Raw genomic sequence first — 27,851 nt, 5'->3', positions numbered from 1 at the left:
CCAGTAGTTATACATTTCTGTTGCCTCTAGGGCTGCAGCTAACGATTATTTTCATAATCGATTAGTTGTTGCAGCCCTAGTTGCCTCCATTCACGCTATCATCAATTCTGGGTGCTACTATTTTCATCTTGTTCCTTCCCTAAACCCAATTTTATTCACTTTGCCAGAGCTCCTCTGCTGCTCCTTCCTGTCACAGCTACCACTAAAATCCCTAGTGTCGACAATAATGTAGGGCAATAGCGTCACTCCCTCTGTCATGTGAAATTACACAGGCCTAGATGTTGGCTGCTAGACCCAAGCACTATCACAAGGAAAGAGGTCACATGCCTCTTATACCCAGAAGCACCGCGCATTGTCTGTAATGGAAGAAGGAGCAGCAAGGGAGTCCTGGCAAGTTGAGTATGAGAGGGTTGAGGGCCCTTTTGCAGAGACACTGTCACTTTGCCCTATATGAAAAAGGTGAAAGTTTTGCTTTAAGCTATAGTACTTTGAGTGCTTGGTTAGTACATGGATAAGGCGCTAAAAAATAAAAGCCTGCCCCAAGACTGTCAAAAATAAATAGCACATTTATGTACTTTGTATGCATGCAGACATTGTATTCTGTATAATGATGTACTGTATAGTTAATAAGACATATACTATAAAACAAAAAGTCTTTACAGAATGTCTGCAAAAACTAGATGACCCTAGGTTTACCTATGTTGTGGCAACCATTTCAATTTTTTTTATTTTAATTGTTTTTATCTTTAAAAATATCTAGAATACTTTAGACATATCAAATCATATTCAGTTTGCCAATTTGCTTACAGCAATCTAGGAGTGGACACCTATAATGATTTATTTGTTTTGGCAGCATTTGGCCTGGAATGTGTTTCTATGTTGGTTGTAAATTCCTTTTAAGTGTCTTGGGCTGTTGACTAGGGCTTAGGAGGAATTTAAGGTCCATGACCTGAAGCAGAAGCAACAGCTTGTCTGTGGAACAGACTATATCATGTCAACTCCCAATGTGAAGATTTCAGACAAACAGCAGGTGTGGAGCGGGTGTCTAATACACTTGCTGGCCTCAGTGATCTCTATGAAGCAATAGAAAAGCTGGGATGATTTGTGACATAATCCACTTGCATTTCACTTGTGTGTTTCTATAATATTATATTGCTGCAATATAATACACTTACATTTTGAATAGTTCATAAGTACAAAAGGGCCGATTCATTAAAACTGAAAATAATAAGTGCTGCCCGATCAACATTTTTGATTAATTTTTCCATAAAATAAATGGTTGGTTGCTACTGCCAATAACATAACATTTTCAGTTTCTTCCCTCCAGTTTTAATAAATCATCGTCTTGGTCAGATACCTATTCATGTAAAATATATTACTTAAAGTATCTAGGCACATGAAAAAATAATATATTGCAGCATCAGATGTGGTGACTGTATTTGTTTTTAATTAATCCTCATGTCCCATCGAACTCCTGACCGGAAAATGCCCAATGCAGCAGCGACAACGGATGCCTCCGCAAAGTATGGATAAATAGAAGTAGTCACTCCCACTCCAAAAGTAATAAAGTCAATAATGTTTATTGACTGTGATGATGCACATCTCCTAAGCAACGTTTCGGGACCATGTGGCCCCTTCCTCAGGCAAACAGGGGAACTGTTTGCCTGAGGAAGGGGCCACATGGTCCCAAAACGTTGCTTAGGAGATGTGCATCATCACAGTCAATAGACATTATTGACTTTATTACTTTTGGAGTGCGAGTAACTACTTCTATTTATCTGTATTTGTTTTTAGACTTTTTTTTTCCCTTTATTTTCAACTAATGACCCTGGAACACACTTCCTGTCCTAGGGTGACAACGTTTACTCACTATACTTTATCTCTGGAGCAACAGCAGTGTCTCTCCAGGGTGCTTTCTTGATTGGATTTCAAATGCATTATGTTCTCCTCATCTATTTTACACAGAGGGAAGGGAGTTTTGTAGTTTATAGAAGATAACTGGGATAGCTAAAAACAGTATTTGAGATTTTAGTTCAGCACACAGGAGCTTTTGAGGACACTAAATTTCTGGCAGAATCAACAGTTATTTCCTGTACTTGCAGAAAATGTACTTAGCTCAAAAAGCTAAAGTAGCCACTACATCTAGGGACTGGTAAGCTGCAATATATTACATAACATTTTTCTAGGATTTAGTATGCACTCTAAAATAACATCACATATCATAATAATGATCACATTCCATATAATAAAGAAGAATGTTTATTTAATTAACCGCTTCAATGCCCGGATGTTAAACCCACTTTAATACCAGGCCATTTTTCAGTGCGCTGAAAGCTTGACTGATAATTACTCTGTCACACAACACTGTAACCAAATACATTTTATATAATTTTTTAAAGACATACAGAGGTTTCTTTTGGTGGTATTTCTTTTTTACTATATAAAGTAAGAAAGACCAAAAAAAGAAGTACCTGCTTCCCTTTCTTTCTGTTATAAAACATATCAAATAAAAATGTCAGGGCAGTATGAAAACCCCTGAAATTACCGGTACTCTTTTTTTTGGAAAGTAGGCATTCCAAGGTGATCTTTTTTTTTTTGCTGCAATTTTCTGGAAATGAAATAACATGCCGGTATTGAAGGGGGTAAAAAAAAAAAGGAGCTTGGTAATAGTGCACAAGATGCAATAAATGTACAGGCAGGTTAAACACAAGAGGACGAGGTGAAGGGGTTAACGGACAGGTCACATATAGTGGGAGGATGGAGATAAAGGGATTAATGTACAGATGTGCAGGATAAGGGAGATGATGGGTTTAATTCACAGCGGTGGCTACTTTACAACACACACAAGGACCATGAGGAACAAAAGTAGCCGCACTCCAGAAGGAAGGACAGTGTCAGCACCAATTCGGAGATGATTTTAAGATCTACAGCTGCGTGATGCATAAATAAACTACATTTTATAGTTAAGTTACTTGATTACATTTTTAAGATTTAACTACTGAGTTTAGTGTCACTTTAATGGGAGCTATAGCTTTCACTATCAGCACAGGAGCCATTTACTAGCCTTGAACTTGCTGTATCACGTGCATCTTTTAAGGGCTTTAGATGAATGTCAGCATTCATTTATGTGCATGATTAGTTGGGTTATGGTTAAATAGGGTATAGCTATATAATACAAGTATACACACACACACATAGGATAAGCAAAGGAAACTAAACCCAAAAGCTACAAGGTAAAATACAGAAAAATACAAATCAAAATTATACAGCTATATGCTTTTTCACATGAAGTTTTTTTTAAATATATTCTATACTGTTTGGATTGGGATGCAGGGCCATTTCAAGATGTTTCCACACTTCCCTTTAGAAAAGAGTGTAATTTGAAATTTGTTTTGTTTATGGAACAGTTAAGTTTTCCAGTACAATGTAATTTTCCTCCTGCATAGTATATTTTTGTTGAGCAGGTGTATAAATAGGATTGTATTTCATTTGCTATGCCTTGACTGTATATGAGCTGCTCCCCAACTGTAATAATAAAACATTTAAAATAGAAAAGACATTATGATCATATGTTACTGTATAGTTCTGGTTTAAAAGTATTTTCTGTATTGTATTTACACAGGGGTGGATACAATTATAATTCAAGGAGCAGAGAAAGACATAAAATGTCCTCTGGAGCTATATAGCAGGCTCCTGTAACTTCAATATTGTTTTACTGAAGGTGAATCTCACAATATTAAACATTCTACCATAGGCTCTGCGTTATTTGTATGGAAATGCTTTAGAAATTTGTATGTTTCTAGCATCCCTAAGCGCAATTATATTGTGCTCACACCTTCACATTTCTATGTCACTGCTGTGGGAGGGGTATATTGTCAGCCCAGACCACATTCATTTTCTTTGGAGTGGAAAGGATGGACCCTTTGTTCTTGCGTTACCTGCAGAAATTAGTCCTGCTGTTGTTTATAATGGGAGACAATAATGGGAAATTGGTACTACAGCTATGCAGAGACATATTTATGTTTCCTGTTCCCCCTGGCCAACTATGTTGTGCTGCCTCCTATCCTACCTAAGTCAACTGACTAGCGTTGGAATCACACTAACAAGATCAGATATCAAAAGCCATGCAAGGCATGCTGAAGTTGAGAGTAGAGAAACAGTTTGTACTCTGTGTCTTTGTCTTAGTACTACCAAATCAATGACTAAAAAAGTACAGCACACTGTAGCATAAAATGCAAAAGCTTTAAAAATGCGTGCGCCTGTGAAATCGCAAAAAAATACAATACCCCAAATTGACCATAGGCAACGCTTTAAAAGCTTTTACCGGTCATCAGTTTAGTGTTAACAGTGACTGATGGCCCTAGAATTATTGCCCTTACTCTGATGTTCGCAGTGATATGCAACATGTTTGGTTTTTTAACTTTATTTATTTTTTAACTGTATTTTTCACTGAACTTTATTGCTATCACATAAGGGGCAAGGATTCCCCCTATGTGATAGCCAATTTACACAGACATCAGGGGTCTCTAATGTCACCTAGGGACCTCCAAAGAAGCTGATGAAGCAGACATCTGCTTCACCAGCTTCTCTCCAGCTACAGAAGCTGGAGAATGACAGCTGCATGAGGATGTACACACACATGCATTATACAAGTAATTCAGCGGCTCTACAGCCGCCAGACTGCTTGTATGTAAACAGCCATCGCTGGCTGTTTACAATTTAAGAAGTTTTCCTGCTGGGTGGCGCGCACAAGCAGGACAGACGAGGCGTCTAATCAGAAAATGCCTAGTATTCATTGATAATAAAAGTAGGCATTCTCTTAGTGGCCACTGCACCAAGCAAGCCATCCTTTGTGTTTTCACATCATAGAAAAAGTGGCCCAGTACAGCGTCAGTACAGGACCCGGAACATCTCTATAAAGCACTGTAGTAACGCTGGCTACTACAGTGTTTTACAGGATCGCAGTGGCCCTACTAGGTATAAAATATGTCTACTGGCAATGGGCCAAGCTGGACCAATATAAGTATACTTAACAATTTATACATTGAGTTCAGCTTTATTAGGAGGCTATGGCATACTTCCCAACTTTCTAAGAAATAGCACAAAATATGTAGGCAAAGGGTGCGCCCCAGTGCCCTTGCTTGCCGAAACACAGACCATGAGGATTACCGTTCAAAAAAAAAAAAGGTATAACCCAAAATTGCTGTCTTTCATCACATGTCTTTTATGTTGGCCTTTCAAAATAATAAATGTAATTGTTAAGATTAGATAAAATGTTTAGTGCAGTAAAACACTTATGGTAGTCAAATAATACATTTTTATAGAGATCTACACATCAGACCATGAAGAGGGACAACTGAGGAATAAAGAGTGACAGGGGGATTTGGTTCCAAAAGATTCCAAAATGGTTCCCAACTGTCCCAAATGAGGAACAATTGGGAGCTATGCCATAGTTCTACTTTAATTCATGTATACCTGGATAAATTTTTTAAGGTCATTAAATCTATTTTTACTGTGTAGTAACATATGGTTCGGATTCTGTCCTAGCATCAGCCTCCTACAGTCCCCTGCACAGCAGCACCTAAGAAACACTAGGCCAGAACTTTGAGCCAATCATGCTCTATTGCTTCATTGCTGTCTGTCAAGCTAAGCCTGTGAACACAGAAGGGAGAATACAAGATCCAAACAGTGTGCATCTTCTTTACTATCTAATGACAGACTGGGATGAATCCATCTGGACCACACTGTAGTATAGTCTACCAAGGGGTCTAGGAGCCGACTGCTGTCTGGCAATGGTGTCTGGAACAAACAACTGGCTCAAGAGTCTTACAAATCCATTTGCAGGTAAAACGATTCACATTCATGTATCCAGTTGTGTGTTTAGCTGCTTTCTTGGAACACAGCTTTAATGTTGTATATAACTTTTCTAAGTAAAGACTTATCTAAAACAATTCCAGGTGTAAAAACATTGTTTCCCATGCAAAGTAATGGACCCGGAATAGTCAAAAGCTACCCAAACACACCTGTGTCATGTCAAACGCAAGGTCATGTTAATTAAACATCTGAACATGAACATTTGTCATCAAAAACTCCTCAGTGCAACATATAAGGGGCTTATAAGAACATTGTTACAGGTCTTTAGAAGGATATATGCAAGCCGTAGTGACAGGAGAATTGCTAAACATTTGCATTTCACTAATTGTTTTTCAAATCGCCAATGTCATGCTAACTGGTTATCTGAGAGAATTCTATTTTTAACAACCTGTATATTTACTGTGCTTGTTTTGTTTTATGATGCATGTATCAAGCAAAAAACATGTGCAGATGTCATAATATGATGAATGATTATATAAGCATGAAACACTTGCTGAATGGAATACTGACACATATCACAAACACAGATGACTGCAAATGCACACATGCAGGGCCTATAAAAGTATCACAGTCTGTTTCTTACACTTTGTGGATTTTCTCACCAGTACTATTAAAGAACTGTTTAAAACCATCAAACTGATATTTGCCATGGTTTTCCCAAGAAGTAGCATTGCAATCAGTTTTGCCCATTCATACAGCTATTCTGGGCAACATCTTCACAAGAGATGACCCTGGGCTTGATGTAAACACTATACGCCTGGGTTCGGACAAGCCCACTCAAAACTCTGACTGTCACCCCTTCCTCCTGACCCAATCAGTGTCAGCAGCGGCAGCAGGAGAACCCCTCACCCCTGTAGGGTGGGGCATACACCTCGCCACAACTGATTATGTCAGGATAAGGGGGTGGTGTTCAGAGTTTTGAGTAGGTTTGGTTGAACTCAGATTACCTGGGCTTGCACCAAGCCCTGCCTCATCACTAGTCTTCACTCTTGTTTGTTATTTTTTAACTAGGATGAAACTAAAGCTCACCATACACTGGTAGATTTTTGTACGAATGTTCATACGCAAAATCTCTCGAACATTTGATAATACCATCAGAGACTTGAATGTCATTCGAAATTTTGCTTGGTTTTAGCATTCGATTTTGGGAATGAGTGGATTTTCTTAAACTAAAACCACATTCACTGCTAGAATTTTGTTTTTAAAACTTTTCCATCCTGCTCCTTTGATTTGTTTTCCTTACTGGGGTCAAACAATGACTAATTTGACCCCATTACCTATTAGAAGATCAAAAACATTTTTTTTGCAAACAAAATTCTACAGGTGTATTGTCAGTTTAACCCTGTAAAATCTATTTGTAGGTTATTTAGTCTGTCTCAATCTGGTTACTTAATGCCACCATGTTCCAGGTATAATTAATTATTTTTAATAGAAGGATAATAGAGAAAGAATATTTCTGAAAATGCAGTAGATGTTCACTTTAAAAAAAATGCCCCCAGTCCCCCTCCCTATCCCACTCAATAACACTAGCATTTTTAAAGAACTTTAAAAAAGTTTTTCAGAAATTTGAAAAATGTATCCCTGCAGTGGAGCTAAATGCACACTGCAAGGGCTAAGTACTTGTTTTGGCTAGGGTATGTGAAAAGAAGCACATATATTCACCTAATCCTTATTCAACATCTCTCTTCCCCTCTTCTCTGGCTGTCGAATGTCCCTCGGCATCCTTACAACTAATGCAAGTCAATGGACCTGCATTAGAGGTGATGACGTCACGGGTCTTTAGTAGTGATGGGCCGAACACGCCCCATGTTAGGTTCGAATTTGAACTTGATTCGAATGCTCGCTTGTCCTCCCCCCTCCCTGCGATACTAGGCCACATGCCCTCGATCCTGGGAGAGTGCTTTTCCATGGTCGCCCCCAGAAAAGCATCTGTTTCCCGTGCAGATGGGGACAAGGGCATTTTCCCCACAAGCCCTGGGGGGTGCAGGCAGGGGGCCTATTCACATCAGGGTACCCCTTTATTAAAGGGGCACACAAACACAGCCCCCCCTTGTGAATAAGTAAGGGTTAAATCACTAAAGGGTTAAATAAAATTGTAAATAAAAAATCTTTTATTTTAAAAAAAAATTGATCCACCGACGTAATCCAGGGTCAATCACAATGTACAGCATTCTCCACAACGACGAAGGCTCGACAAAATAAAAAAACAATTAAAAATAAATAGAAATAATGATAAAAAAATAAAAACCCGACGAGCGCTGTCCCGTCTGCTTGTGACAAACAATTGCCGCAGAATGGCATTTTGACAGATGCCGGCAAAACATAAACAATTCCACGGAGCTAGCAGTGACAGCTAGCTCTGCCCAACTGTTTACAGTTGTAAAAAGTGAGCCATGATTGGGCAAAGTCATCATAACTTTGCCCAATCATGGCTCTCACATTTATCTGTGCCCTGAATGGGCAAAGTCTTTAGACAATCAAGGCTCACAAGGCACAGTGTCTTGCGGGGAGCTTGGCGGGTGAACAGCCCACCGAACGCTCTGACAATTCGTGTGTTCAGCAAACACACGAACTGCCGATGTTCGAGTCATACTCACGTTCGGCACGAACAACGAGCCCATCACTAGCCTTTAGGCTGCCAAAGCCCAGGGGAGAAGAGGCTGCCGGGACTGATATAGTGGCCTGGAGGTACCAAAGATCAGGTAAGTATATCTTCTTTATTTGACTCCACTAGACAAAACGACAAAACCCTTGCAGTGCAGGAGTTACAGAAGTTCTTCTTAAAGCTGAATATGAGCAAATATAAAACATACACAATTAAAATTAAGGTATTGTCTATTTTTAGTGAGTATATAGGCTGAGTTACATGAAAACTAAGCCCATTGATTTATCTGTTTCCCAAAAGAAAGTTTTATATTGGAAATGTTCAAATACATTTAGTAAATCCTTATCCACACATACCAATGGTGTTTTCTGCTATTTATTTACATTTTTTTCAATTAGCACATCATGTACAGCATATTATACATCCATGTCATGTTTCTGGGGATGACTGCCACAGCTGCCAGCAAGCCTTCAAGCCTGTACAAGCCTTCAAATGGATGGTTTTAAAGATGATTACATGTGCAGCACCATAGCAACCATAGATCTAAACAGAGGTTGGATGTCCTTGGCAGCTAGGAATATAGGAGGGTTTAGGTCCACTTTAATGAGGATTTGTAATTTGACTTTCTCATTTTTACATGTGTTTAAATTCTTCTATATTTGTGATCTTGGTTTTTTGTTTTTTTTTGTTAGACAAGATATCAATCACCCAGGGAATGCATTGTTTTCAATTAACTGTCAGATTTAAAGACTTGCCTTGCGAGAAGGAGGAGCATTAAAGCTCAAGCATTGTGTAGAAAAGCAGGAAGTAGAGCCTGTATATGTAATTAGAAAATATAGCTACCTAAAAATTACAAATATAAACACAGTTTTGAAAACAAAACAAAAAACACATTGAAAAGATTATTTGTATCCAGATAATCTATTTTACATACATAGCTCAAAAAATGTAAAAAGGTTATATAATCCCTTAAAATGCAGGTATGCATTTATTTATTTTTTTTTTAATTATTTTAAATTCAGCTAGTCCAAGTAGCTAAATCTGTCTTCATATCAGCTTCCTGCACTTCTCTGCGCAGAAGAACTCACAGTGAATGCACAGGGCCAGTGCATAAGTACTGAGAGGAAATATACTGAGCGAAGGAGAGCACATAGTTGCTGCTTCTCACTGTCTGTCCGCCAGAAGCTGTGGCAGGGAGGTGTTCAAGCTGTATTGTGAAACTGCAGTCTAGTGATCCCTTCAGGAGACCTCTGTAGTACCAACTGTTACAGCATGGCATGTGTCTGCATCCAGGTCCTCCTCCTCTCGCCACAATAATGCCTGGTCTTAATAAGGTGAGCCTATTTCGTTGCCTGATGCCCAGTACCTCCTCATTTTGCATCAGAGTTCAGGCTTTCAGAGACAATTCTATCACAACCAAAACAACATCTCATCAGATGCCTTGCAAGTGTGTTTTAACCTTGTATGATCTTTTCAAAATTTGGGCAAACGTGTCTACTCAACCAAACACAAGATGGAGCATGATTGCATGCTAGAAATTGCAGTCTTGGGCATGAATGGCATATGCCATCATATACAGAAGACTTTGCTGTGACATCATTCTCCTGCCAGGTTACAATGATGTGTCTACAACAGCAGGAATGAGAGACTAGAACTTTGGTTTAGGCAGGGAAGGGGGAGCAGAATATTGTGGTTCAACGCATTTTAAGAATTCTGCTTTAATCAGCGTACTTATGGTTTACTAGGTTAATTAGGTTTTGGGCTTGCTGATTTTTAAATGAACAAAGACATTTAAAGGTAATGTGCTAAAAAAGTCAGTAGTTTTCTTGGCTGTGCAGGGCCAGGAGGGATGCACAGTGAAGATCTCGGATGGAGGAGTTGAATGATCTATACTGCATGTGCTTAGGTGAGGGAGAAGGTGCAGATATATATACTGTAGGTGCACTAAGGGTGGGTTCACACCTTATGCGTTGGGGCTACGATGGCTGTTTCCAGCGCAGCCCCAATGCAAGACAAGGCAACTGCCTTGTCACCGAAGTGCTCTGTTCACACTACAACGCACAGCAGTTGTGGTGGTATGCGCTGAAAAAACTATGGCATGCAGTTATTCTTTTCAGTGCAGCGAGATCCGATGCAGTCCAACCGCCTCGCACCCAGTTTTGCCCATAGAACTTTATGAAATGTCACTTGTGACACTTTAAAAAAGTTCTAAAAAAAAAAAGTGCATAGTGCAATGTGCCGGGCACGGCACACCAGCCACTGTACACTTTGTGCAGCGACTGGTGTGAACTGGCCCTAAAAGTGCACTCTTTGTGCAACTATATAATTCATTCATTTGAAAGAACAGTGAGGGAAATTTATAAAAACTGGAGCAGAAGGAATCTGGAGCAGTTGCCCATGCCAACCAATGAGCTTCTAGCTTTCATTTTCAAAGCTGAACTGAACAAACCCAAAAGAGAAACGGATTGGTTCCTATGGGAAACTGCTCAAGATTCTGTCAGCCCCAGTTTTGATAAATTCCCCCAATGTCTCTTTCAAAGTTTTTACACAAATTCAGTCTTATACAAGTAACAAATCAGATTTTCAGTTCCACTTCAACAAATCCTAAACCGTAAAGGAAATATGCCACTTGTAGCTGCACATGAAGAATATGTTTTTAGGTTCAGCGAATTGTATTTGACAGCATTTGGCCCTTGTGGTTTGTCTATTCCAGTCTGTTACTTGGTTTCCAAAAGCCTAAAGACACAGTAAAGCACATCTGAAGAGGAACAAATGAGCCTTCCGGAAAGGAAGTGAACAGGCTGCCGCAAAAGACTAAATAATGACTATGTTTTTGCTGTGAAGATTGGTACTCGTGTTTCTATGATCAAACAGAGGAGAGGAAGCTACCAGAGAAATCTTGATTTTACTGTCACTAACAGGGCATTTGGGACATTCTGGGCAGTGATTACCCTTGATGTGTTCCAGCGCTTCCCTTGTTTCTGCATACATTTTTAGAAATATGTACTGTCCCTGTGCTTTCATCATGGTCTGTTGGTTGTGCTTGAATATTTTTTATGTTTATCCTCTTTTCATAAATTAGTAGCTTACAGTCAAATGTGGTTGCACAGCAGATATCTTCCAGCTTGCTCACCCTAATTGATCTGCACAACACATGTGTCTTGGTATCAGACCTGTAGCTGGTGTCCTTACTTGAAGTCGAGGGGAAGCACATGCTTATAAAACTGTTTCTAATCATACGGAGCTGTACGGAATGCGGTTCAGTTGTTAGTAGACACAGCTGTGACTTACTTTTGTTGAGTTCTCTGGGAAAGTCTGGAAGCCTCTGCCGCAGCTTTTCTTGCCTCAAACTCTTCCCTCTTTAAAACCTCGCCACTTCCTCTGTAGCCTAGCTCAACTAGCTGACGGGCTAACTCTTCATCCTGAAAAATACATGGTGGTTGATTACAATGTGACATACCTCATATAACACAAATTTATTACAAAAGGTTCTCAAGTATAAAGCATATTTTCCCAAAATGAATCCTCTTGTTTTTTTTCTCTAAACTGCTTAGATTAATGTAAGTATTTCCTGGAAACTCATTTGTATGATGCAAATTTATCCTCACTGTTGTGTAAATTACTGTCTCTTGTTAAACAGATAAGAGCATAACAAAATTAACATTCAAATGAAAACAGTAATCAGGAGGATACCTTGCATCGGTTTTGAAGGATAAAATAATGCTGCTAGGCCAATAACAAAAATGAAACAGAAAGACAAAGACCTGTTTAAATACATAAAAGTTTTGCTGCCAACATAATGCAAGTCCTGGGCGTTAACATTCTAGCACAGCCTTTGTTAACAAGGGTACCATGGTACCCTGGGGTGCCTTATGACATCTTGAAGGGTGCCTCAAAATTTCAACCAGCACCATGGAAACGAATGGTAATCCAGAGAGGGTGGTATCCATTCAGAAAAGGACAGTAGTTCTCAGATATTCAAGCCTGCTCCTCTTCCCATCGTCTGCCATGCTGCCACAGCTGCAGCTCATGATATAAAAGGGGGCTCCTGATGTGAAAAGGGCTTCTCATGTAAAAGAGAGGGACTCTGATGTGAAGGGGGCTCCAAATGTAAAGGGGGCTCTGACGTGAAAGGGGGTATTCTGATGTGAAAAGGGGGCTCCTAATTTGAAGTGGGACTCTGATGTGAAAGAGATTTTACGTGGGGTCTTCCCTTAAAATCAATACCAGACCCCTATCTGGGATAAAGGTCTGGTATGGATTTTTGCATTTTTACATTTATGTTTTTTACATTTTAGATAAGGATGGCTCAAGATTTTGCATACTTTTAAAGGGTGTCTTGACTGAGAAACAGTGTTCTAGAGCCATATACTGGTAGCATTATATATCCCAGGCAGACCTGCACCTGCCAAGTTTTCTGCATGCAAAATGAGAAAGCCCAACTAAAAGAGGACTAAAGCATTGACTAAAAGCATTCTTGGCTCACGCTTGCTTCATATACCTTGAAAGTGATTCTTATTTAAATAAGATGTCATAAATGGGTTGTGTTATACACTCGATATCCTATTAAATGTAGCCCGTAAAGTTTTTAATGCTGATGTGCTAATGTAATCATGCCAGTTCCACCTGGTTGCTTTTTGAAACGGACCATACTAGGCACAGAAGCAGATTCACCCTAGCATGGTCAGTTTGTGTCTCCTGATTTGAGAGCTACAGGATATGTTGCCGATGTACAGTGTGCATGTAGTCCCATAGTCAGATTCAGCTGCCAAGCCCCCATTCAACCGTCCACATTTTGATTGAGAGTGGCAGGAGCTGTACTGTCTGTAGAGCAGCTAAGAGTCTTGGGATGTTACCAAGCACCTTATTAGGAGGAGTTGGCTACCTCCAGGTACACCTGCATGCAATTTATCGACTGCATTAATATGCTCACACTTGGAGACTCGTATACATAGAGTTAGGACCAAACCTTGCAGAGGTGCCTTGGCGCGGCGGTGTGGCTTCTACATATTTTTGGCCAAAAGTTTGTGCAACTAAAACCTCTGATTTTAACGCATACTGTTGACAGGGCAATTTGTTTGGTTGCAGGCTAGCTGGCAGGTGAAGCTGGGGATTTTTTGTGTTTTGTAATGTTACCAAGCCTCTTTTGCAGGCTCCACACCTAGCCCTTCGAACTTTGGAAGAGGACGGGGAAGAACTATCACATGACCAGATCAGGCTCATTATTTTTTATAATTAAAGTGGGGCTAGATATTGCTAATAATGCCTAGTGTATTTGTGTGTATTTTAACTCCTTTGCTTTCACGTTCACATTGATCTGATACAGGCACTGTGTTAAACATTTGTCCAGTAGTTATAGCATGTTTGCACACAAGTGTCTATCATTCTAAACAGGCAAGATTTAGTGTTCCAGTAGGCACTAAATTCCAGTTTATTTGAGAGCTGTACACCTTCAGATAGGAGTAAATTAAGAGCAAATTCACACAACATTGATTGGGATGCATTGCTCAACACAGGCCCAGTGCTATGACGAGCTGAAATCTTATGTTTTCAACAGACTCACCAGCACATTGCGTGGATGTGCAGTGGGAGAAAATGGAACATACTGCATTTGAACGCAGTGCAATGTGTTACAACATATAACATTGCATTGCATTGCATTGCAATACACATTAAGGGGGGGAAAAACGGTTTATTGGCCCCAGTTGTGGTCAAATAGACTTGCACATTAATGCAACCCTTTAAAAAAATGTACATCATTACAAAATTATGTCAACTGAAGTGTATTTAACAAGCATTAATGGAAAAGTCCACTGGAGAGAACATGCAACTACTGCATTTTGTATTATTCTATAATACAAATATCAAAGGAAATCAAACGAGTATAGTTGTTATGGCGTACTAATAACAGTAGTTGAGAAGGATGAGAAGGATGTTGTACATCTTCTCACTGCTAACAATTTAACAATGTGTCAAAAAAGGAGCATTGAAGTTCTATAAAGGCAAAGAACAAATATGTTTATAGAATCACTCCTAATCAATATAAATGTTGAGGTTCAATATAAAGAGATCACAGTTGTGTATGTACAGTGTGCCTCAAATACAGGAAAATATAAAATAAATGGTAAACATATTTTTAAAATAGTAAAGGTTTTATTAACTATTGGTGATATAAATATATAACGAATCATGGGCCCCAGCAGAGAACATTGAACATGGAAACAACTCATCATGAACATAGGGTTTTTACACAGCCAAGCTGTCATAATTACTGGTCTTTTCCTTGTTTGAGAGTGAGCAAAGTTAATAAATCCTGCAAATATGGGCTGAAATAGATGGTCTAAGAAATCACATACAACGCATGATGTGTATCTTGTGCACCACGATAGCGTGAATGGGTCCAGAGAGCTTGCCATTTTCATACTCTCCAATCGTCCCCGGATGCCACAGGTCTGTCCCAGGATTTTAGCACAATCCTGGAACAAATGTTGAGCACTACTGCTCCCCCTGCTAAACCTTATTATTTCATTTACCCCCCGATGAGCAAAACTGTTCCACCCTTCCCCCACTGAGCACAAATTTTCCCCACCACAACTTGCTGCTACAAAGGCAACTTTTTGCCTCCAAGGACCACCAATGCCAGGCATTCTTTCTCCCATGGGCACAAATGCCCAGTATCTTCCCACTAACTACCAACACTGGGCAATGTTTCCCTCCGCTGACTACTGATGCCCGACAATTTTTCCTTCCATTGGCATCTGGTAATGGGCATGTTTTTTCACTCTCTATATCATGCAGCTTTTTTTTTTCCCTAAACAACGATGTTGGGCATTTTTATCTTCCACTGATCCCAGGTAATTTTTTCCTTCCCAGAAACCACTGACAATGGAGTATTTTTTTCTTCCCACTGATCAGCAATGCAAGGGCCCTATGGTACATACTCCTGATTACTTTACTCTATATACTATGTTGTACATTGCACTATACACTGAGTGCAGGGGCTGATTGGCAACTTTTAGCCCAGGGGGCAAGTACAACCAAGAGGCCCATGGTGCGGCAACTTGGCCCCCCTCCCGCTCTGCCTCTTCCCTGCATTCTCCCCGCCCCCATCTACCACTTTTGCCATCCTTGTAACAGTAATGTGAATGTATTTATCGGTTTAGGAAATGTAAAGCACACTGGTAGTGGAGGGATGCTACGTCAGTGCTGTGCGTGTGCATGACTGCTGTTAGTGGGAGAACTTGCACAATTGGTGGCTGACTAAATACATTTTTGCCCAACTGTATATATATACACAGTATCCGATAGGTTTGCAAGTGTTCAGAATGTTTGAATTAAAATTAAAAGAAACAGTAGTTCTACTTTAATGATGTAGACTTGTAAAGTTAATACAGTATGTTCACTTTAAGTAGCATATATCCAGTGTTAAAGCAAAATTTCCATGTCTGATAGTAGTGTACTTTTAGTACAGAACATCCTGACGGCAGGTAATCTTTAAAAGTACTGGGCACACAGCCATATTCTAATGTACACTCCTTTAATACAGTAAGAAAATAAGAACTCTCTTCTCCTATTATCTAAAATCAATTTTCACAGTTCCTTATCAGGCTATCACTCAGATATACACTGGCATATTTAAATATTTGACGTGACCTTATAGTGGTAGTAAGTAAATACTTAATTAAGCAATACTGAGGGTGCGGCAAGTGTTTGTCCAAGATTTGGATGAGTTCAACAGAGTTACTTTCAGATATTAAACACATATCTTAAGCTAGTTTTAACTAGACTATGTATTGCGTCAAGATGTTCAGTATTTATTTGACTATGTATAAAACTGGACTGGTAAATATGAAGTCTAATTTAATAACATGATTCTTGGAACTTGCAAAGATCTGCTTGTTTTTATATTTATGCATTTATTCATGCAAGATACAGTACATATTCACGAAGCCTCCATTTTCTCTTGCTTGTCAAAGGAATGAGAAGTAGATGTCAATAAAATGTATGGCAAGCCAATCCTTTGTTTTAATATTCCCAGAAAGAATATGGAAGGGTTAGAACTAGTATTGCTACAAGCAAAACAAAAATGGTAACTACTCCTCCCTCTGCCTCTTGAAAGCACCTCTAAGAAATTTTGTTTTGAACTCTAATCTAACCGAGTTCCCATTTTGGGACATACAGAGCAATAAATAAATTGAGGGAGGCTATGCCTGGAGGTCATTATATATCACTGTATTTTTTTTAACACATTTTTATGAATGTGGCATCATCATCAATACTAATGACATCTTCCAAAGACCTGCTTTCCAGCTCCCTCTTCAACTCCTCCCATGCTTGCCTCCAGGACTTCTTTAGAATCTTTCAAATCTTCTGAAACTCTTTACCCCAACCTGTCCCGTCTGTCTACCACTCTGACTGCCTTTAGGCGATCCTTTAAGACTCATCTCTTCATGGAAGCCTATCCCACCTCAAACTAACCACTCAACCATCACGTTCTCCAACAATTCATCCCCACACAGCTACCGCCTCATGTATCACTTACCCCTCCCTTTTAGATTGCAAGCCCTCACGGGCAGGGCCCTCCTTACCACCTTGTCTTGAATTGTATTGTGATTCTAATGTCTTCCCTATATTGTAAAGCACTGCACAAACTGTTGGCGCTGTATAAATCCTGTATAAAAATAATAATAACAACAACAATAAACCTTATCAGCAACAGTATTGGTATGCAGCACCCGGTTTCCTTATTTCAGGTATACTATGGGAGCCTGTTGGCTTGGTCTCCAACTTTTCTGACTCTTTTTTTCTGGAACTATGGGATGCATGTTTTTATTATTACCCTGACTTTTGACAATCACTTATTCTAGATCGATACCAATTACCTATACTTTTCCTTAAAGGGACAGGTGACTTTAAATGATCCATAGTACAACTACATGTTATGTACTATGGATCATGGTTTAACCTATTCATGTTAGCAGCGGAGAATTGTAACTATATTGCTGGAGTGTAGTGGAGGTGTGTGCTGTATATATGTACTACATATACATTACACACGTCCAGTACACTATAGCAATTGATTTACAGCCAGTCCCGTCCCAGCTTCCCTGACTCACAGTTTCACTCCGATCCCTGTTGCTTCACGCGGTGCCTCTCGTAGTCGGCGCTGGGCAGAATCGCTGCATCGCATCTCGGTTGTGATTTGTCATAATTGTGATGATTATGGCTTACAGCTCATGAAAACCCCAAGAACCCCAAATTCACAACCTCAAAAAAGTAGATTATTACATGCAATCAATAAAACAAGGATTGTACATAGAACAATATCGGACCTCTGAAAAGTACAAGCATGCATATGTACTCAGTACTTGGTTTGGGCCCCTTTTGCAGCACTTACTGCAATTACTTTTGCACGATGTTCTAAATATTCGAGTTTCACCTGTACAACGTGCTATAGGTATCGAGAACTATTGCCTAAAGGAGTTCTAAAGTCCCAGTATATACTATCCTATAACATCAGAATTGTAACAAGAATACATACTAGAGTTGTTTTTGATAATACAATCAAAGCATACGAGATAAATCTCTTTATGTAATGGGTGCTGCCTTCTGTTTGCCCATCACTTTCAACTTCCTGGATTTTCATTGTGCTTTGCATCTCTTTCCCGGCTGCTTCATGTTATGCAATCTCATTTCAAGACTACATATCCCACCACACATTGCTTCCAGCAAGCAATGATGTTGCATTGTGGGAAGTTGATACATTGAGTTGTAGTTCAGACAGCCAGGGCCGTGGCGGGAGGGGGCGTGACAGTGCATTGAAGTCAATGGCACCGCAGCCATGCCCCCCACCCACAGTCAGTGCGATAGCCATCACCCGAATGCGTGGCACATCAGTGCGTGCGTTCTGTTCCAGTGCGATCTGCCAAAAGGTGTATCCAGAGAAAAGTGTCGGGTCCCTGCAGCGTGTCAGTATACCGCGAGCTGTAGCTCGCGGTATACTGAGCTTAGGGTGACGGGAGGACGCTAGTTTGTGTCCTCCCGTTACCCTAAGGAGAATTATGGGGAAAAGCCCTGACCCCATAGTTCTCCTTAAACTACACTGTAAGTTTATTTTTTATGAAGTTGTTATTTATGTTAAGTTACATATCTTTATGTTTCTTATGTAACTGAAATAAACGGTTTAAATATCATTAATCCCTTGTTAAAAACTACTTTTCATCAATCTATATCTTTGTCCTGCTAAATATAAAGTTTAATTTGACATGTTTTGGGGGGTGATTGTAGACATCCACTTTTGGTATGAGAAGGAAAACCCCTCTAAAAGAATTTGTGAATCTGCCCCTTAATACAATGATACTAAATGTATAAATCAGGGGTGCCCATTACGTCGATCGCGATCTACCAGTTGATCGCGTAGTGATCACTGATAGATCGCGATGTCCTCTCCTCCCGCCATGGGGCTTCTCCTCTGGATCCCCGCTGCTCTCCTCATCTGTATGCAGCGGGGATCCGAGGAGAAGTGAACAAAGTGCTGCAGCTGTCACAGAAGTTAGTCCACCGCTCAAACTAACTTCTGTGACTGCGGCTCCCTCATCCGCTGCTCCCCATCTGCTGAGATCCCTGGCTGCCTCTGCCCGGGAGAGCAGTGGGGATCCAGAGGAGAAGCTGAACCCCCATGTGCTTCGCCGAGTGGCGGAGGATCGGTACACAGCACATATCGGTACATACCTGCACCAATCCTCTGTGTGCAGGACAAACACTGGAGCGATCAGCTGATCACCCCAGTGTGTGTAAATAACTGGGGACACATAGTGCTATGTGTCCCCAGTTATGAATAACCAGGAAGTGATTTATATCACTTCCTGTTTATTCTTGGGTTTCTCAATGGGGAGTAGCATTCAGAAACTGGATGATAGTAAATATTTTCTGAATGAAAGGGAAGCCTCTGTGCTTTCTATTCATTTAGAATAGATGCTGCAGAAAAAGAGATTGAGGACTTTGTGTCCTCAATTTCTTTTTTTAAAGGGAAATATCAGGGAGCTGTTTGGACCCCAAGTGTAAAAAAAATGAAAAAATAAATTAAATTTAAAAAAAAATAGTAAAAAATATCCTGGAGGCAGGACGCTGGGTGATGTCACACGCCTGTGGGGGGGGTCCACGTTTTTTTTGCCTCGGGCGCAAAAGGAGCTGTCTGTGGCTATGCTCCCGCTGTGCTCGTACGGCTGTCGGCTGAATGTGTCAGACGCCGCAGATGGAAAGAGGCGGGACATGTGCAACGTCGACCACATTCGGCCACACGAGCAACGAGGGAGGACAGGACCTCTAGAACGCACTGGAATGCAAGCTGGCCGACTCCCTGCGTTCAGGGGTGGGAGGGGGTGTGGGGTTGTATTGAAGTCAATGGCACCGCAGCCATGTCCCCCACCCACAGTGCAATTGCCTTTGCAGCATTTTTGCGGAACACACTGGACCGGAACGCAGGCACTAATGTGCCTGGGTTTCGGGTGCAGGCGATCGCACTATGGGCGAGGGGAATGGCTGCTGTGCCATTCACTTCAATGCACCGCCACGCCCCCTCCCGCCCCTGAATGCAGGTGTTTTTTAGTTGGTAGATCTCATAGAGCTCGTCATTTGAAAAGTGGATCTCCAGATGAAAAATTGTGGCCGCCCCTGGTATAAATCATTCACAGTTATTCACTCCTTAATATAGTCTACCGTTTTCTTATTACATAGTGTTTTTTTTGCTTCATGTGGAAAAAAAAATACTTTCAAGTTTGGTGTCAACTTTCCTGATTTGGCAAATACTAGAAACGGCTGGTTTAATTTGCTCACTTGAATTATACAACTGACATCTGTAAAGCTGGCCATACACCTTCCAATTATCTGCAGATTTTCTGTGGCCAGATGGAAAAGGTGCAACAGATTCCTCCATCTACACTTAACTGTCTACACTTAACTAATCTCCACATAGGCCAATCTGTTGCACTTTTTCCATCTGACCACAGAAAATCTGCAGATAATTGTAAGGTGTATGGCCAGCTTTACAAATGTAATAAAAGTACTTGCCTTTTCTACCGAGACTGGAGGGGTAGACAGATTTAAACTGAAGATATAAACTTCTCTTTAGGACTCCCACTCTTCCTTCTATCATAATTCATATACCTTTCTTACACTTTAATTATAACATCATACTTAGAGTTGAAGTAAGATGTGAAGCTTCTCTGATTTATTCCCAAAAAGAGTGAAAGGGGACCAAGCTCATTTGCTTTTCTGGCAAATAACTTTTAAAAACATGTATTTATATTTTAAAAGCTGCCAAATCCACCTCATTAGGACATTTTGTTTAAGGTCACACTGTTTCATGCCTGAAGCCATTTCATTCCTCTTTCTCCCTCCAGAACTAGGTGTAGTCATAAGAACTAGATAAACATTTTGCCATTTTCTCTGTAGGTGAACTGCACCACTAGAGCACCATTTGTTGAAGTTGCATTAAATGATTTGTAAAATGTATTCTCATTGTATTTTAATTTGAAAGTCTACATTACTGTGCCCTTTTCCCCATTCTCCAATCCATGCAATGTACAAGGCTACTTTGTATGGCAAATTACATGTCAATACAAAAATAGCCATGATTTTTTTTCAGTAAGGCAGCACCAAAATACAATACGATTTCAACATCTCATGTATAAAATGTAATGTTTGGATTTGGTGCAAAAACACACACTTAGAGGGATGTTGGGCTTCTGGTGTGTTGCTGTACCATTAAAGGGTATGTATGACCAACAACAAAAGTTAAATATACATTTATGTATTACATTTCCATAAGTTCTATCCCACTCTTAATAACCATATCGATTAAAATAGATGCAAGGTACACTGGGAAAGTTGTTGAAAGTGATGGGCAGACAGAAGACATCACTCATTTCATAAAAGGGATTTTATTATCAAAAACAACTCTAGTATTTATTCCTATGACAATGCTGATGTTATAACAGGATAGGATATCCTGTGACTTTACAACTCCTTTAAGGAGTAAGGAGCTTTCTCTAGGTAATTTATACATTGCTCTGTATGTCCTATAACAGTGGTGCCTAGACATGGCACTGTGGCTGTGAACAGTGCAGGCACTGTGAGCAACAATGGAAGCTGCTCAGATCAATTTAAAACTAACAGCAAGGGGAAATTATATACATGGGCAGGGTAATATTACAGACCACTAGAAAAGTTGCCCAGCATACTTTCCAACTAATCAGCACAAAAAAAAGAATAAAGTGTTTGCACATATTTGCAAATGTCACACTGTTGTGCCAAGGCTCATCTGCAAAGTGCAACCCCAACAGAGCTCTCATCTCTCATCATATATAGCGATGAACTGAAAGCAGGTGTGCCTTGGCGGTAGCCCAGTCTTTTACTGTCGCTGTAGGGTCACTGTTTTTCATTTTGGATACAGCAGACAGGAGCTAAAACACCATTAGTTTTTTTTACTTCTCTGTAAAAGGTGCCCATACAATTATCTGGACATTGTCTGCGTTTGTGTTTTCTTCGAAAAATCTGCCAGTTGATGGACGTGCACAACCTCAATTACTGTACAATGCAGATTTTTGTCTTTCAAGCAGGCTAGAAAATGTTTGTCTAGTTGGATGAAAATTGACAGGTTAGTGGCGTTGTTGTACAACAAAAATGAACACTGCACATAATCAAACGAAAATCTGTCTATTCGATCAATGAAAATCGGCCAGATGGTGGTGCTGACGAGCATTAATTGTGAACTACATTGGTCTGTGCATGATGCTCTAGTTGTAAGAAAATTGAACAAGGGTGAGATGTCTGGACAAAAAAAGTTGTACAATGGTTGTAAGATGTATGGCCACCTTTACATGGCGGATATTTCCCTTCAATTCCTATATACACACACACACACACACACACACACACACACAGACACAGACACAGTATACATAAAAAATATACGAGGGGAGGTAGTTCCCCTCTTAGTGTCCCTATTGGAAGATTTTCTATCTATTCCTGTCTATTTCCACTGAATCCAAAACTTAAAAGTTTTGTAAGGTGTATGGCCAGCTTTACAAATGTAATAAAAGTACTTGCCTTTTCTACCGAGACTGGAGGGGTAGACAGATTTAAACTGAAGATATAAACTTCTCTTTAGGACTCCCACTCTTCCTTCTATCATAATTCATATACCTTTCTTACACTTTAATTATAACATCATACTTAGAGTTGAAGTAAGATGTGAAGCTTCTCTGATTTATTCCCAAAAAGAGTGAAAGGGGACCAAGCTCATTTGCTTTTCTGGCAAATAACTTTTAAAAACATGTATTTATATTTTAAAAGCTGCCAAATCCACCTCATTAGGACATTTTGTTTAAGGTCACACTGTTTCATGCCTGAAGCCATTTCATTCCTCTTTCTCCCTCCAGAACTAGGTGTAGTCATAAGAACTAGATAAACATTTTGCCATTTTCTCTGTAGGTGAACTGCACCACTAGAGCACCATTTGTTGAAGTTGCATTAAATGATTTGTAAAATGTATTCTCATTGTATTTTAATTTGAAAGCTAAAACACCATTAGTTTTTTTTACTTCTCTGTAAAAGGTGCCCATACAATTATCTGGACATTGTCTGCGTTTGTGTTTTCTTCGAAAAATCTGCCAGTTGATGGACGTGCACAACCTCAATTACTGTACAATGCAGATTTTTGTCTTTCAAGCAGGCTAGAAAATGTTTGTCTAGTTGGATGAAAATTGACAGGTTAGTGGCGTTGTTGTACAACAAAAATGAACACTGCACATAATCAAACGAAAATCTGTCTATTCGATCAATGAAAATCGGCCAGATGGTGGTGCTGACGAGCATTAATTGTGAACTACATTGGTCTGTGCATGATGCTCTAGTTGTAAGAAAATTGAACAAGGGTGAGATGTCTGGACAAAAAAAGTTGTACAATGGTTGTAAGATGTATGGCCACCTTTACATGGCGGATATTTCCCTTCAATTCCTATATACACACACACACACACACACACACACACACACACACAGACACAGACACAGTATACATAAAAAATATACGAGGGGAGGTAGTTCCCCTCTTAGTGTCCCTATTGGAAGATTTTCTATCTATTCCTGTCTATTTCCACTGAATCCAAAACTTAAAAAAAAAACGGTTTTGGCTTTGGATTTATGTTTTAATGGCATTTTCAAAATTCACATGGATGTCTTGTGCAAACTAATTAACGCTTTCTAGAAACACCATCAGTTTTCTATGTAATCTCTGTTACATGGGGGATATACCCCTTCACATTCTATGTCATAGACACAATAGAAAGTGAGAGGAAATCCCCCAAAGTGAGGTAATTCCCCTCTTAGTGGTCCCTGGAACAAGTGTCCACATTGGAAGATTTCCCTTCTATACCTGTTTTTGTGATAGCTCAAAAGTCTGGATCTTCCCTGCCAGTCCAAGGGAGTGAATCTCCATAATGGGGCCACAGACAGCCCCATAAAAACCTGACAGGGGACATAAACTATCACCACTCAATTCAAAACTTAAAAAAAAAAAGTGTTGGCTTTGGATATACTGTACTTTAAGGGCATTTTTAACATTTACACGGATGTCTTGAGCAAACATACTTAACTGATTTTGAATTTGTTGTAATATTTCAGCTCACTCTGAGAGGATTAAAAGGTTTCCTAGAAAGTCTACAAATAGCAGAGTATTTTGAAGTGTGTTGTAGCATGGGCCAACAACATCATAATTGCATTTATACAACATTTCGTTCTTTAAATATTGGCAAATGCAATGTTTGGAAGATTTACTGTTCCATTATAATTTAATAATGTTCCATGTAATTTGTCCAAGAACAAATTAACATCTTCAAAGCATACACAAAAGCTGAAAAGTTTTCAAAGCATTTGTGACATTTTAAGGTTCATTTAATTGCATGGCAAACATAGCTGAACACATTGTGGCAAACAGTAACCAATCATTTATTTGATTTGGCCAGTAAACAAGCCCAGTAAAAGTACACACAGACATGGTCACAATCATTTATATTATTATATGTGCTTATCACATTGTATAATGTCACTGTCATCATGGATATCATCAGCACCATCATTGTACAGCCACTTAATACTGTAGAGGCTGAGAAGAACATCCCACCTTCCTTTGTCCAGCCTCAGCAAGCTCTTTCAAGGTCAGGGTGTCATGGCGTTTCCATGCTAGCTAGAAGATATATTCCCACCAGCATGTTTTGCATCTGCTGCAGGGCTCCGCCAAGTTTAATGCACCTATGAAAGGTCCACAGGAACCTTATAATGGGCATCTATATGAAATATTAACTGAATCATGACCAAGGCTAACCTGTACCTGCACAAGAGCTTATGATATAACACATATACTAAGAGCCTTAGTGGAGCCCAGACCAGTGCCCAAGCAATGTCTGACTGGGTAGCTGGGGTCCAGCAGAGGAAACGAGTGTAGGGGCTCTTTGAAGGGGTGCATTCAGCCTATATTGCAAATAGTGGGTGTGGGTATGTAAATATTGCCATATTTAAAAGAAATGGTGTGCCTGTGAAAGGCCTACACATACAACGCCACCATAATACAATCATGATACTATAACATATAATATCAAGCTAGGTGAAGCAAAAAATGGGTGTGAGTGTGTAAAGAGCTCTGATTAAATAGAGTCTGAGCAAGGTCCACCCGCTCTGATATCAGAGTCTGAGCCTACTCACATTGTATACTGCTCACATATGCCGCAGTCCACGTAACCACAAAATACTCCTGAATTACTATGACACAAGCAGGGTCTCACAGACACATTGCCGTCGTATGTGGGATGCTGAAACTATTATCAAATCCCAGGACAGTCCCATGGACTCTGGGGGAAGGGGGAATCTGTATTACATAAACACAACATTTGTGTCTTAAGATGACTTTAAACCTGTGTATTATCGCGACAGTTTTCAGTTGACATACACAACCTCGCAGTACGGTTTATATGATGTTAAAGGTCTCCTATATTTCTCTACGTTACTAAGTGAGTAATTTGAGACCATCAACTGACCAAACCGCAAGGTACCCTATCCGCAGTTGTGATCCAAGGCTTGCGCTGCAGAGACGTTACACAGTAATACACATAAAATGTATGTGTCCCAGGTTGCTAAGAGCTCTTACCAACCTGTGACGCTCTGTCCAGCTTCTCACCCAGCTCACAGACATCATCAAAATAAAAATTCAAATTATGCAGCGCCAACATCAATTAATAAATGTGTCAATATCAACATAAACTGTGATCAGTTCGTGAACAATAAGCACACAAATGGGAATGCAAATATCTCCAATAAATATAAAAAAGAACAATCATATATACCGAAAAATGAAAGCAATCGAAAACAAACAAAAAAATATTAAATAATGTTCTTAAATAAATATTAAATAATGTTCTCACAGACATCATCGGACACCAGGGAGCTATGTAGGATACTCTGTCTGCGTCCCGCTGAGCTCCTGACAACCAGTGATGTCGGCGAGTTGGACAGGACCAGACAGAGAGCCGCTGACAGGCATGACGTTAACACAGCTTCCCGTCCCACCGCATCCATTACTGGCCCACTCCGCACGCTCTACGGTCTCATGTGGCATACAAGGTACGGACGGCCCTGCTTACACGTCATTCGTTTTTTAAATGTTTTATAATATATTTTATTTATATTGCGTGATGCCTGTGTATAAAATGTGAGATTGGGGGGTGGAGGGGTGGTGGTTATATATATAGGTAATCAAAGTTACCTGTTCCAAGCTATGATTAACATGTCAGCTAGGAAGCTTGATTTTGTCTTGTTACAGCAAAAATAAAGTTACAAGTGGATTATGATTAGGAGTACCAGCTATGTTGTTTGTAGACATCCAGATTAAACAGACAAATCTATGTAGGGATTCCTTTGCTCATTTTTTATGATTTTAAAGTGAACCTGTATTTGATCTAATATGTCTCTAAGGTAAAAAATACACAAACTCTGTAGTGCCTGTAAGTACCTTTGTTAACATTCAAATCAATCCCTGGGTTCTACTCCTAGACATCGGTTCAGAACTGGGATTAAGCCTCACCTATACAGCTGCTAAACCCTGCTTCTCTTATTCTGCTCACTAAAGCATTGCCATTTGACAGTTGAATAGCGGGTTATGGGGTTTTAGCACTGGCGGGGCTTAAACTTAACTTGGACAGAAGTTGAGACCCCAGCCTGACACACAAGGATCAATTAGAAAACTAACCCAGGTACTTTAAGACACTACAAGGTGCCTGCACATAGCTCTTTATTTACATAGCTAGAGTATTTCATAATGTTAAATACATTAATTTGGTTACTTTTTAACCTTACTGCCGGTAATCCCAAGTGTGGCTCAGGGTTAATTTTCAGTACCAAAAGCAGTAACCCCGAGCCACACTCGGGATTACACTGTAGTATCACTTACCTTGTCCCTACAAACCCCTGGTGTCCTCCCGATGTGTCCTCCGGCTGATGCCGGCATCCTTATTCCGGGTTCCTTCCCTGCGAGCGACGATTCTGCGACGGAGCTCAGTGATGTGCGAACTTGGTGCTCTGTTGACTGTGGTACGGATCAGGCAGCGCCCCCGAGATTCCCATTTACTGGAGCATCTGGTATGAAAGTAGACATTGAACACGACAACCCCTTTGCATACTTACAATTATTTCTGACCGATGAGGTTATTGAAAAAATAGTTACTGAGACAAACCGGTACACAGAGCAACAATTAGCTACTTTGCATCGGAAGTTTTCAAGAAGCAGAAACTGGGAACCAGTGACCAAAGATGACATGTGGAAATTTCTGGGCCTGATAAAACTGTAGGGAGTGGTGGGGAAACACCTGCAGAAGTGGTATTGGACAACTAATAAATTACTTGCCACTCCATTCTTTGGCACGGTCATGCCAGAGTACAGATTTTCCCTGATCATGAAATTTTTACACTTCGTAAACAATGAAGAATTTGATGAAACTACTCCTCCCGCACCAAAACGAAAGAAAATTTGGAAAGTATCTCAAAATGATTCTAAAGAATTTTCAACGGAGCTATGTGCCAGAAAGAGATATCAGATGAGTCTATCTCATATATTAGTTTCACCTTTTAACCCTTTCGCTGCCAAGGACGTATGGCATACGGACCTACAAAAGTGCTTCCAGCTGGCCAGGTCAGTATGCCATACGGACCTGGCATTTACAGTTCTACTATAAGCTGATGGTCGCTTTAGCAGTTTTAGTTCAGCAGACTGTCCCCTTTAAATTAATAGCTGTCATCAGCGGCTCAGAAGCCGCTGATGACC

The 27,851-nt window shown here is 40.0% G+C and overlaps 1 protein-coding gene across 1 annotated transcript in view; it reads right to left on the bottom strand.

Moving 5' to 3' along the window:
• The window catches only part of CUNH4orf22 (chromosome unknown C4orf22 homolog), a 338,023-nt gene that overhangs the window by 296,972 nt on the left and 13,200 nt on the right, over nucleotides 1-27,851 (bottom strand). Inside the window, exon 2 of the mRNA XM_018559002.1 lies at nucleotides 11,771-11,901. Coding sequence (XP_018414504.1) covers nucleotides 11,771-11,901 — 131 coding nt within the window. The remainder of the gene's footprint in view (nucleotides 1-11,770; nucleotides 11,902-27,851) is intronic.

The sequence above is a fragment of the Nanorana parkeri genome, unplaced genomic scaffold, assembly GCF_000935625.1.
Source record: "Nanorana parkeri isolate BGI_ZX_2015 unplaced genomic scaffold, ASM93562v1 scaffold374, whole genome shotgun sequence".
NCBI classification, from domain to species: Eukaryota; Metazoa; Chordata; class Amphibia; order Anura; family Dicroglossidae; genus Nanorana; species Nanorana parkeri.
Note: the sequence above shows the minus strand (reverse complement) of the source record. Positions and strands in the feature narration are given on the sequence as shown.